The sequence below is a fragment of the Leucoraja erinacea genome, chromosome 35 (genome assembly GCF_028641065.1).
Source record: "Leucoraja erinacea ecotype New England chromosome 35, Leri_hhj_1, whole genome shotgun sequence".
NCBI lineage: Eukaryota > Metazoa > Chordata > Chondrichthyes > Rajiformes > Rajidae > Leucoraja > Leucoraja erinaceus.
The window spans coordinates 7668827-7682517 of record NC_073411.1 but is presented as its reverse complement, the minus strand read 5'-3'; the positions used below and the strand labels follow the sequence as shown (position 1 = coordinate 7682517).

At 43.3% G+C, this 13691-nt stretch overlaps 1 protein-coding gene across 1 annotated transcript in view; it reads right to left on the bottom strand.

Annotated features, from left to right (window-relative positions):
- Positions 1–7760: 7760 nt before the first annotated feature.
- LOC129713271 (anthrax toxin receptor 1-like) overlaps positions 7761–13691 on the bottom strand; it is a 142374-nt gene continuing 136443 nt past the window's right edge. The window contains exon 18 of the mRNA XM_055662207.1: positions 7761–9633. Within this exon, the coding sequence (XP_055518182.1) occupies positions 9361–9633 (273 nt within the window). The 3' untranslated portion in view covers positions 7761–9360. The remainder of the gene's footprint in view (positions 9634–13691) is intronic.

The window sequence follows — 13691 nt, the reverse complement described above, 5'->3', positions numbered from 1 at the left end:
TGCATTTCAGTAAATTGTCAGCATATTTTTACAGGTAAATTCATGAGATTTATACATTCCTACTTTACTGTAGAAATCTTATTAAATGCAGCTTGTGGGTCTGAGTTGGTGTGTCTCTAACATTAAAATTGCCCATAATTTGGCACTGGAGCTCCTGTGCACTTGAGATGGCAGGATCTTTGGTATGGGAAATGTCATACAAATGCACTAGACACATAAGCACTCATGAGATTTGAATCCGAGATTCATACTATTGGGAAAGAGTGTAGGGAGCCCTTCTCTGCATTCTGTTATAATGCCTCGCATAGGAGTACTTAACTCTAGTTGACGTGGATGGAGTGCCGGTCACCAATAACAATATTACTCGTATTGATAAGTTCCAAGAGTCTTATAAATCCCATGTTTTTGCCACATGTTTGAAACGCCTTGTGGAATTGTCTACAGAAGGCAAGTCAGTGAGTTCACTGCACAATGCATCTATTGGAGCAGAATCTATAATGCCTGTCTACTTTTCATGAATACTGTTTCTCAACAGCCTTTTTACTCTTATACTTTCGTGGTGGAATTAGAAGTACGAATCCTGGGACCAGGGCCTGTATTCCTAAGGGCATGAAGGCACAAATATTCTGAAACTTCTCAAGTTAGTGCACTCCAGCAGTTGTTAAGGATCTGGCTGTGGTTTGTCAAAAGCATATCATCAGTGAAGGAATTTTATAAACTTTAATGAAAATGACTCCATCAGTGTTGGTACACCTTATCAATTAGCTTTTGTGCCAACCTGCCCAAAAATCTGTTTATTGCACATGAACAAAGGATTAACTTAAGAATGGAGTACCTTTTGACGTTAACTTTGTGTAGCTGCCATGTAGGGAGGTACCCTGCTTGTTTATAACTGTGAATGGAATAATAGAATCCTCTGTTTGCTAATCTGGTTTGTCTCGGTCAACTGTCTTTGTGATCAGCTCCTGCAGAAACTGCTTATGCCCACTAAGATTTTTTCAGTGTGCACCGTAGACTGTGTTTGTATGATTTTTAATAAAAGTACATGTAGATATTCTTCAAGAGTACCTTTCAGCATCTCTGCGCCATTTTTTTTTTTACAACTACAAACATGGTCCAGTTGAGACAGAGATTGTTTAAGGAAACGTCATTGATTTGTCTAGTCATCTAGGGGTTGTACTGACCTTTTATTTTGACTGTGCCTTTGCTGGCCTGCAGTCTACATCTTGTGTCAACTGGATTTAATTTTTCACCCATACTGATTGTGTTAACAGTTTGAGCACATTTGATTCCCCTCTGAAGCACAGTGTAAAGATGCCAATGGTTTGGCACATTATAGCTGTCAGATCAAAATAGGAATATATCATGGGTGAAGTATTTAACGCAACTAGCAGCCAGCATCAGTAGGATGTTTAGGTACAAGAGAAGGTGGTTTTAATGTTTGGTTCTCTCCATTCCCCAAAGGTATGGAGATAAGGCAGGTACAGGATACTGAGTTGGATGATCAGCCATGATCATATTGAATGGTGGTGCAGGCTCGAAGGACCGAATGGCCTACTCCTGCACCTATGTTCTATGTATGCTTCCACTTTTAATTTTTTGACTTGCAATTTCAACTGCAACCCATAATGAATCCATAAGGGTGGGAGTAGATATTAATTTTTAATGCACTAGATACTTTCATTAATTTAAGCCAGTATTTTTTGTAGCCAATTTTATTATTACATTTTACAAGTGAAGTCACTGATTGTGTCAACAATAATGTACAATAAGAATGGCCTCCACGAACTCTTAGCTGCAGTGCTAACTTGTTTGGCCGTGATGTACATTTTGCAACCGAATAGAAGAAAGACACCCACACAGTTATTACCAGCACACCAAGTATATTGGACAAAAGTTACATTAAGGGGAATACAGCATTGACAAAAAAAATCTTGGCATTTAATTTTTCTCAATAACAAGTGTGATATTTTATCTCCACTCAAACCAAGCCTGGAGCCATCCCCGAACTCCACTTTCTGATCCACCCGAAAGACCTTCACTCTACCTATGGGTTTGAAGGGCCATTTGTTGTTTATTACAGATTGCCTGATGTTTTAAACATTTAGCAACATCCATTGAACAATATCGACACAGCCTTCTTTTAAGAATAAAACGCTGTTCTTTGGCTTGTAAGATTTACCTTGCTTCCCATTCCAGCTCTAAAACCAACATATTAAAGCATCTCTTGATGGAACATCACCTACAAGGGAAGTTAAGGGCATATTTAAATTTCCATTATAGCTACAGCATTTCCCAACATCCTGACATTGGTTTAAAGTAACCTTAAGCAAGTTTCTGCATTTCAAAACGTTTATCCATCTATTCTCAGAGGCGAGGAACATGACTCGTCTCAATTCTGTTCACTTGCTTCAGTATTCTCAGTTTAGCTGCTAAAAGTTAGGCGGATTCGTATCATTCCCATCTTTTATTTTAGCACAACACCCTATTGGGTTAGTGTGAGACATTCATCATGTGTGGAATACGGGTCATTTTTCAACCTTCCCGATTGCAGAGCCATCATTCAAAGATTGTTTGAAGAGAGGCTGCTGCATTCCCAGCCAGTTAGTTCAAGCAAGTCAGAATTAGGTGCAAGGGTCAACTCACAGGCAGAGTGATGCATTATTTACAGTGTGTTAAATGAATACCATATTATTTTTTTTCAGCCTCCTTTCAACAGAATGACACTCAACGGACAGGAGAATGTGCAAAATTGTAAATGGTGAAAGATCCTGGCCAGGCACTAACTAACATCTGCAGCTCTTTCCTACTGACTTATTGATGATTTGTTTTGGCTTGTTGAGAGCATATATTCCTAATTACTCTCGAACTAAGCGGTTTACTTGTCCAATTAATACAATGCGATGGGTTTAGAATTGTGGAGCTCAATGGTTGGTTTATTCCCTTCCCATGTAGTGAATCAGTTGGACTTGAACAGCAATCTGGTTTTGTGTCCACTCTTATGCAATATGAGTATTCCACATCTTTATCTTGGATTTACTCAATGAAGCAAATTTAAACTTGCCTGCTTCCATGATGAGATTTGAACTCCTTTCTCCAGATCATTAGTTCTGTCCTCTGAATGATGAGACCACCAATTTATCCACTAGGCTCCCATGCTTAACAGCTTTGCTACATGTTCCATAGATAAGATAGCAGTTGTACGATTGGCACAGTGCATTCTTATGCACGTCTATAGTATTTCCCATGCCAGGATCTGCTGTACTTGAGTGGAAAAGTCGAGCATTGCACATTCTCCCCATTCTGGGTGGTTATCAGTCTTAATGAGTTAACAAAATTGTTTTATTTCAATTCAATCTTATTTTTTGTTTTGTTGAAAGTGAAAGTAAGGCGGTCGTTGAAAACTCTTACGAAACATTAAACAGAACAAACAGGCAGTAAAAACAATTAACAAGCACAGCTTGATAAACATAACTTCTGTACAATAATTTAATAAACCCACCCCTCAAAAAAAATAAAAACAACCCCCCCCCTACCCTAGTTTGGAAATGCTTCAACTGGGCAAATTCTGAGCATGGAGTAAAATAAACATCCAACAGATACCACACAAGCTTAGCTCTTCTATCGTTATGTCCACCTTGTGATTTTTTTTTCCCCTTGGGTCATCATGTACTTGCAACTTTTACACCCTCCATAAACCTCAATAACATTGGTGCACAAAAAGGAAACCCTGGACATTCTCAACATTGCATGGAAACTGACCTCTTGCATTACTTTGCCCAGTACTTTAAACGGTGTTCCTACTCAATATTTACACATTTTCATCAATATTTGGAGTACAATTTCCCACAAATTCCAAGATGCAATGCTAGAACTGTGACTGCTCTCCTATTGTCACATAGTGGTTATCATTTAAGATCTGTAGCCCAGATTATATATATAGACGAGATCCACTAGTGCATCTGATTAAATGGAACTCAATAAATCTAGTTTTATTTGACCATCTGCCAGAATAACCATATGCTTCAAAATTGTAACAACTGAGTGCGTCAATGATACACTTAAAGGCAACATGACCTCACTAGCTGGTGGTGGCTGTTCCTTCATAAAGTGAATCTGCTTCAAAGAGAAAAGGCTTTGCCCTCTAAGCCACAGAGAGATAGCATAGAAAGGAAAGGGAAAGAAGCGATGCCCAATGCTGGCTCTCACACATGAAAACTCCTGCAGTTTCTGGCGCCTGAAAGGTTCCAGGATCTAATTACTGAGACACTTATAGAATCATCACTTCAATCATCCTCCAGTTGATAGCATGCACACTATGGCCTTGATGCCTCTGAGGAGCCTCGCAAGCAATTTGCATAGCAGAAAGAACACCACGTCTTGTGAGAAGATCGAGTGCTCAATTCTGCTTGACTTTGACTGATAGCTTTCTTTAAAGTAGTAAATGTTTAGTCAAAAGTACATGAGATACAATTACAATACTTTGAGCATTGTCAGATGAGTCAGGAATCTCACTACTATGACACGGGGGAACTGCAGGTTTTTCATCAATTGGCTTTGTTGAAGAGCTGGCAGAAGCAGGAAATAGATTGAATGGCCTCCCACATCCTTATATCACTCAACTTTACTTTAGACTAGAGATACAGCGTGGAAACAGGCCCCTTTAGCCCACTGAGTCCACGCCAACCAGCAATAACCCTGTACACCAGCACCATCCTACACACTAGGAACAATTTACATTTAATAGAATCCAATCAGCCAACAAACCAGTATGTCTTTGGAGTGTGGGAGTAAACCCATGTGGTCACAGGAAGAGTGTACAAACTCCATATAGACAGCGTCCGTAGTCTGGATTGAACCTGGGTCTCTGGCACTGTAAGGCAGCAACTCTACCGATGCACCACTGTGAGGCCTCCAAAGAGAAAAATCGACAACACTACTCTCACAAGCTTCACAACATTATTCTGCAGTATCCCACAGGTTGTGTTATTTCTTACTAAAATTATCCAGCATTTTTCACGTTTTTCAAAAAGATCCAAATACCTGCAAAAAGTCCAATCTGTGTCCACAATTCCTACAGGCGGTGAGTTTCAGATCATATCCACTCTTATTTGATAAAAGCTTTTGGGGGTTTAAATTGTGCCTTTATCCCTTGAACTATCTGTTTTTGGAACTTTTCTTTTTACCTCATTGAAGCCCATCATCATCTTGTACATTTCATTGATCTCTTTTTTTTTCTGCTGCAAAGAACAAGCCCAGTTTCCTCAATCTAACCTTGCAGCTGATATCCAAGATCGTTCCAACTGTTCTACTAAACCTTTTATCCACTCTCTCAGGAACCACTTTCCTCCTTGAATCAGATGACCAGAATTGAATGCAATGCACGAGCTGTGACCTCACCATTGGTTTACTAAGCTACTTCAAAACCTGCTGTTGAACTGGACTTGCATTTATGAAGCACAGACTCCCAAACGCCTTATAAACCATTTTCTTAGTATTCCCAGGCACCTTCAGAGATTTGTCCTGCTTACTATTCTTAGTCGGAAGAAGGGTCTCGACCCAAAACATCACCTATCCCTTTTCTCCAGAGATGCTGGCTGACCCGTTGAATTACTCCAGCTTTTTGTGTCTACGGTTTAAACTAGCATCTGTAGTTCCTTCCTATACATATCTCAGTTTCTCTGTTCCTACACACCCATTAGAACTGTGTGTGTGTGTGTATATATATATATATATATATATATGTGTATATATATGTGTGTGTGTGTGTATATATATATATATTTATATATATGTGTATATATATATATATGTGTGCGTGTGTATGTGTGTGTGTGTGTATATATATATATGTGTGTGTGTGTATATATATATATATGTGTGTGTGTGTATATATATATATGTGTATGTGTGTGTGTGTGTGTATATATATATATATGTGTGTGTGTATATATATGTATATATGTGTGTGTGTGTATATATATATATGTGTGTGTGTGTGTGTATATATATGTGTGTGTGTGTGTATATATATATATATATATATATATGTATGTGTGTGTGTGTGTGTGTATATATATATATATATACACACACACACTCAGCCAAAATATTGTCAGGTCTACTGGTGGGAGAGGGATGTTGAGGGTCAGCCAGTGTATTTGTCCTATTTCTACACTGCACATTAGGTGGTGCAGTGTTGGTATCCACCACAAGGTGTCACAAACACACAAAAACTGCCAATACTTAGGGCAGCACATTCTTCTTGCATTAACTTTTCAACAAAACTGGCCCCAAGCAATCAAAATAATCTTGTTCCAAGTTTGCGACATCCAGCAGCGGATCAAAGTGAAAGCATTATTTCTGAATACACGACAATTTGTCAGGTCTGGCAATTTATAATTCTTCTTAATGGCAAAATGGTTACCAGAGTCACTGCAGCCCAAACACCCACTCATAAGACCAGCACAAGAGGCAGCTGGGTTGAAGGAAGATTGCTTTTCGGATTTAAATTGTTCAGCAAGCAGTTAGCAATTTGTGGCAATGCTACAGTGTTGCTTCAAGGACAGATGTTTCTGAATCGGGTTAACAGTACTCTATATGTCTAAATAAATTACGGGTTCCTTCATTTCTGAGCATCTGGTTATTTTGCTAAATATTAATTTCAGTCCAAACTGTCAAAGTATCTTACAAAAAAGTGTCAAAATCTTGTAAGTGTGCTGATAGCTGACGGGGTTCCATCAATGTGAAGAAGGGTCTCGACCCGAAACCTCCTCTCCAGAGATGCTGCTGCCTGTCCCATTGAGTTACTCCAGCATTTTGTGTCTATCTGGGGTTCCATAATATCCAGGTTTGATTTCCTGGTTGTGATGGCAAATAATCCCAGGAGAAAAATCAGGAGCATTAAAAAAAGTTTGATTTCATCAATTACATTGAGAGGGGAAAGATTTTCTACACAAAGGGTGGTACTGATACCAAACCCGCTGCCAGTGGAAGTGGAAGAAGTGGGTATAGTTGAGTCATAAAGACATGCAGTGTGGAAAGAGGTTCTTCAGTCCAACTTGCCCACAATAACCAATGTGCCCCATCTACACTAGTCCCACCAACCTGCGCATGGCCCATATCCCTCTAAACCTATGTACCAAAACCATATACTTGTCTAAATGTTTCTTAAACATTGTGATAGTACCTGCCTCAGCGACCTTCTCCGGCAGCTCATTCCATATTCCCACAACCAATTATGATTTTAAAAGATACTCAGACCGGCACATGTATAGAAAAAGTTTGGAATGATATGGACTAGGTGTAGGCAAACGGGACTAGCTAGATAATAAACAATTGGTCAGTAATAGGGTTGTTTCTGTGCAGAATAGCTCTATGATTGTGAGCATACAGGTACACCACCGATTTTCTGGCTGATGGTCCTTTATTCCGTCATTGACATATGGTGATAACGAGTTATACAGACACAAACTCAACAGGACGACGACAGTGAATCTAGTTGTCGAGGGCTGGGTAGAGTGGAGCTTTACTACATTCACAACTCAAGGAAAGCACAAAGGTGTGATCACTGTGACGGGCTCACCCTTACCCCAAACACTGCAGGAACCTTCAGAATTAATCTTCCCATGCCTTTTACTTCAGCCTAGTTTCCAGGTCATATAAGCTGCAAATTGACTACCAATGGTCTCCTCCTCAAGGTATCTCTACCTCCAGGCCTCTCACTATCTGCAGATTAGCTTGTAGCCAGACCAAACGGGTAGAGTAAAACAGCTTTATTGTAAAAACAACATTTAAACCACATGGGTATCTGGTCGAGGGAAAACGTTTTTTTGAGCTCTTGTTAACGCGAAGAGTACCGTTTGGTCAACTGTCAAAAGCCCGGCGTGCACAAACTCTGACGAGGGTTCTGTATTACGCAGTTTAGCCACTAGGTGCCGCTACAATCTCCAGTACAGTTGAATGCTCCAGCAATTTGACCTGTTTGGACTGTCCAAGCAAGTCGTACCTTACCCACTTTTACTTTGCTCATTGGAGGCGTGTTTTGGGTTAGTCAAGGCAAGACATCCTTCGTTGCTTCGTGATCCTTTCTGCCCTGGGGTTGGGGTGGGGGCATCTGGGCAATTTGCATCCATCGACAGAGGAGTAAGGTGGTATCTGGGGCAACAGCTGAACTCAAGTGGAGTGCGGGTATCGAACCAGCGTCCCGCCGCTCCAGAGACAATGCCACCATCGCTTGCCCTTGACCGTGGCCTGGGGAAGGAAGCTTCATTCAAGGTGGGAGAGCATCACTTCAGTCTTCCGAATGTTATCAAGCGGGAGAGACAGATCAAGTTAGCAGGAATTAACTGTTGCCTGACTGGGCTCAATGCAAGGTCAGCGTGTATCCTGACACTAGACAACACTGCAACGCAGATCAGAACTACCTGCTGCCACCATGCCCCATTCCTCATGTTGTTGTAGTAGGGGTAGCTGGGTGATCTCCTGCTGGCCTTGATCAGAACTTCGTGCTGCTAATAGTTTATTTTGTTTTGAGAGAACCTCCAACCCTCTCCTCTCTGGGCTCCATGGGTCCCATCCATAGGTGGTCTGAGTCTGGTGGCCATGTTCCTTGAAGTAGGAGTAAGGGGCAGCGGAATGGAGAGGATGAGGTGGATGGATTGAGGGGAAGAGAGTTCAGTGAGGCAGGTCTCCTCATGAAGTAACTCCCCCTTGTCCATAGCACGGAGTGACCCACATTCTCCGCCCAAATTAGACCCTCCAATGTGTGACCCAACCATAGAAACATAACCCCCGACAATGGCTGAAGTGGCAGGATATGGTCCTGTTCAAGGGCCACGGATATCTGCTCCCTGCCTCGAATGTGCTCGGAACTAAAGTACATAATAGTACCTTCCACAGGATGTGGCAAGAGGCTTACACCTTACATTAAAGGTAGCAGAATCAGCAAGGAATATTGACAATCCTCCTATACACCAAATCTCGACAATTCTTTCAATACATTGGTCAAAACCCAACACATGGGGAAACGAGTTGTGTTGAGTATTCACGCCCAGCATTGTTGCAGAAAAATAGTAAAATGTAATAAGATATATAAAGTGGTAACTGTCAAACATCAATATATCACACATTTAAAAGCGACGATTGATCAAGGTGAAGACAATAAGGCCAACTTTAACTGGCAAAGGTTCAAAGGATATTGCTGTGTAGATTGGAGTTTGTTTTGCTGCAGGTTCCCTCTACAAACTGGCCAAAGGAAATCAGTCTTCTTCAGACCAGTATGAACATCTACACAGTACCTCTTTGGTGCCCTTCCCGCCTGCTGTTGAAGTGAAGGGTTGACCACTTGAGCCGCCAGGGTTAGAAGGAAGGGCGAGGGGGTGGGCGTGAAGGCGGAGGAGCCCGGGTGGGCGGTGGTCCCGGCGGGAGCGGTGGCAAGGTGGAGGTTGGCGACGGAGTGGGCGACGGAGTTGTCGAGTGGACAGGCGACGGCTCGGGAGACGGGGCAGGCGATGGAGGAAGACTGATGGACAGGTTGTAGATGGGAGCCGGCCCACCATTCCTCATGTTGTTGTAGTAGGGGTAGCTGGGTGATCTGCTGGCCTTGACTCGAGTGAAATTGATGCAACGTCCCTGTGGAGGGAAACAGAAAGAGAATTACTTAATCCAACCCCACTGATGAAACACTATGCACAGCAATGCGTATTCCCACCAATATCATTTTGTCCAAACTTAGAAGGGTTCCAACCCGAAATGTCACCAATCCTTTTTCTCCAGTGATGTTGCCAGACCCGCTGAGTTACTCCAGCACTTTGTGTCTATCTTCGGTATAAACCAGCATCTGCAGTTCCTTTCCACACACGAGGACCTTCCAGTTACAAATCACCTTTCATCATCCCAAATAGTTTTACAGAATGCAGTCCGTAAGAGCAGGGGAAGCTGATTCAATATGGTAGATGACCATAACCACTTGCTGTGCAGCAACATATCTCCACTTCCCCTCTGCTTTTCTTGCTGAGTATCTTAAATCTGTGTTCTTCAATTATGCCCCTTGTGCCAAAGGAAACAGTTACTTCTGCAAAACTATTCATTATTATAACACGTACCTCTGTTAAATCCCTCCTTAACCTGTAAGCTGCCAGAAAAGCACAACTTAGAGTCACAGCTGCAAACAGGCCCTTTGGCCCAACTTGCCACACACCGGCCAACGTGGCCCAGCTACACTAGTCTCACCTTCCTGCGTTTAGAACCTCTCCACCTTCCTGCGTTTGTTCATTCCACCACTATGCTGTTCTGGTACCTGTCTGACCATATATTAGATTGTTCCCGTTTATAAGTACCTGCCACAATTGACCTCCTTTGGCAGTTGGTTCTGCCACAGAGGGTCAGTTTCATTGGCTATATTTAAGAGGGAGTTACCCCTTGTGCTAAGGGGATTATGGAGAGAAGGCAGGTACGGGATGTCATCACCATGATCATTAGGTATGCAGGCTTAAGGGCCGAATGGTCTACTCCTGCACCTAATTTCTATGTTTCTATGTTTCTATGTTAACATAGAGAGTCATACAGCATGGAAAAGCTCCCTGGGCCATTCCAATCAAGACACATCTCTGGCGAACAAGGGTAGGTTCATCTATCCATGTTCTCCAGAGATGCTGCCTGACTTGCTGAGTTACTCCAGCACCATGTGCCCTTTCTCATATTAACATCTGCAGTTCTTTGCTTCTACATTTTGCCTGAGCTCTGGCATAACGTTTTAAAAATAGAAAAGACTGATGAATCCCAGCCTCTTTTTTGCGTCACTTGATTTTATGTTCGATTCCAGCGATAGGTTCCAATTATTTGAGGAGCAACATGACTGCACAAAGTCGTGCATTCCAGGGCGGCGAGGGTTAAAGTGAGAAGCGTGCAGTACAGTTGGCCGCCACCCAATGGCTCTGTTCGTGCTGCGCTGGAGCTAGGGCTTTCAGCGAGACGCGCGACTGTAAATGTAGGCAGTGGTCAGACAGTAATTAAAACAATACGAGAACTGCCTGCAGGCAGCGAGATGGGAAGCTCAGCAGAAACAAATCTGCCAGATCAGCAAGAAAACAGTTTCTTTCCCTTTGTCTAAACGGTTCTGGGACCTCATGGAATGGTGGGACTGTGTTCAACATCTCAACTTGCAACTATTCAACCTCCCTGTAGTATGCAGCACAGTGGTGCAGCGGTAGAGGTGCTGCCTCACAGTGCCCGAGACCCGGGTTCGATCCTGACTATGGTTGCTGTCTGTGCGGAGTTTGCATGTTCTGCCTGTGGGTTTGCTCTGGTTTCATCCCACACTCCAACGACGTACAGGTTTGTAGGCTGATTGGCTCCGATAAGTTGTAAAATTGTCCCCAGTGTGTTTAGGTTGGTGTACGGAATGACCGCTGGTCATCGCAGACTTGCTGGGCCGAAGGGCCTGTATCCACGCCGTATCTCTCAAGTCAATGCTGGAGAGCACACCCAAGAGTATTCAGATGGCAAGCCAGCGGGCATTGACCCCTTCGCTCACCCCGTTCTAGCTGTGCCCATGCATACGTCACTCTTGGCCGAGGGTCAGGGTCAAGAGACCACCTACCTGTGCCAGGCAATGGTGGTTCAGCCACCATCTGATCAGAATGGTGCCAGATATTTACATCCAGTAGGGGGTTGTGGTTACACACAGTTGTCATGTTCTGGTGCCAGTGAAGGAATGCTGCCTCGGGCTCGCTACATGGAAGGTTCTCTCCTGCACATCAGGACACTCCACAAGCCTCTCCGCCAACACGTCACTTCAACCATCCCATCTGTGTTTTGTTTTAATAGTGATCCCTGCATTTCTGCTTTGAGTAACCTTATAGACTTTTGACTTCAGACATGCGGCGTGGAAACTGGCCCTTCGGCCCAACGAGTCCGTGCCGACCAGCGATCACCCCATACTCTAACACCATCCTACACACACCAGGGGCAATTCACAATTTTGCAGAAGCCAATGAACCAACAATCCTGCACATCTTTTGGCGTGTGGGAAGAAACCGGAGCGCCCGGAGAAAACCCACGCGGTCACAGGGAGAACGTGTGAACTCCGTACAGACAGCAACCGTAGTCAGGATCGAACCCGGGCCTCTGTAAGGCAGCAACTCTACCTCTGCGCCACTGTGCAGATTAGTTCAAAGTCAGGGCAACTCAACACACAGAGGTTGATCGTTCAGCCCATCGCTTCGCTACTAGCTCTGAGAGAAAGCAGTTACGTTTATCTCCACCTACCCGCATTTTGTTGGTAATTCCGAAAGTTGCTTAACCCCACACCTCCCTGCCGAGCAATTTAAAAACTAGGCTCACACCGCCGTTTCTAGGAGTGTGTCCCAGATGTCAGTAAATGAGCGAACAGCATTCTCTTCCCCTCCCTGAGCAGATTTTGAATTACTGATCTCTGGCTAATATTCTACTCGCCAATGGCAATCATTTTGTGTACCTTCAATTTTCCAGCATCTGCAGTTCCTTCTTAAGCAATAAAAGTATGATTGTGTTTACTTACAGTAATTTTTTTAACTGCAACGTCTGCAGAAAGGAGTTTCACTGTACCCAGGTCTTTGGTGTTGTTGGACCCCATGTGGAGTATTGTGCGGTGTTCTGGTTGCCCCTATTACAGGAAAGGTATGTGGGCTTTGGAGAGGGTGCAGAGGAGGTTTACCAGAATGCTGCCTGGATTAGATGGTTTCACCACAAGGCAGAAATTAAATGCACTAGAATGTTTTCTCTGGAACGTCAGAGGTTCAGGGGAGACTTCATAGATGTATATAACTTATGAGGTGCATAGGATACACAGTCAGAACAATTTTCCCCAGGGTGTTAATTTCCAACACTAGACGACATATATATAAGTTGAGGGGAAACGTTTAATGGAGATGTGTGGGACACTTTTTTTTACACAAAGAGTGGGGTCCTTTAACGCATTGCCTGGGGTGGTAGTGGAAGCAGATACAATAAAGGGACTGTCCCACTTTCACAACCTGTTCACGACCTTTTTTACTCGTGGACATTTTTCATCAGGCTAGAAAAACGCCACGACCTACTTGATGCCACGAGTACCTACGACTAGCATCACGGCCTGCTACGACCTATCTACGACCTCCTGACGACCATGCTGTGAGTATGAGTCAAGAGCAAACTCGGCAGAGGTCGTGAATTAGGTCGTGAAAGTGGGACAGGCCCTTAATGGTGTTTAAGAGGCTTTTAGATCGGCACATGGAAGTGCAGGGATTAGTGGGATAAGGATCATGTACAAGCGTATGACATCAGAAGGATATGAACTAAAAACAGGCAACACGACTGGCTTGGATATGGCATTTTGGCTGGCACGAACAAGTTGGGCCAAAGGGCCTGTTTTCATGCTGTATGCCTCTATCACTAAAATCGAGAGTGTGAATTTGTAGGAGAGCTAAAGAACGGGTGGAGAACTACAAAGGGAAGGATGGGGCTATAGAAGCATTTTGAAGGCAAGACTGAGTTTAGTTTCGGTTTATTGTCACATGTACCGAGTTACAGTGAAAAGCTTTAGTTGCGCGCTAACCAGTCAACGTAAAGACAATAGATGATTACAATCGAGCCATTCACAGTGACTGTACGAATAGAGGTTTAAAAGAGTGGAGCGATTGTAATGCGAGATTGCAGATCCACTTCTGGGA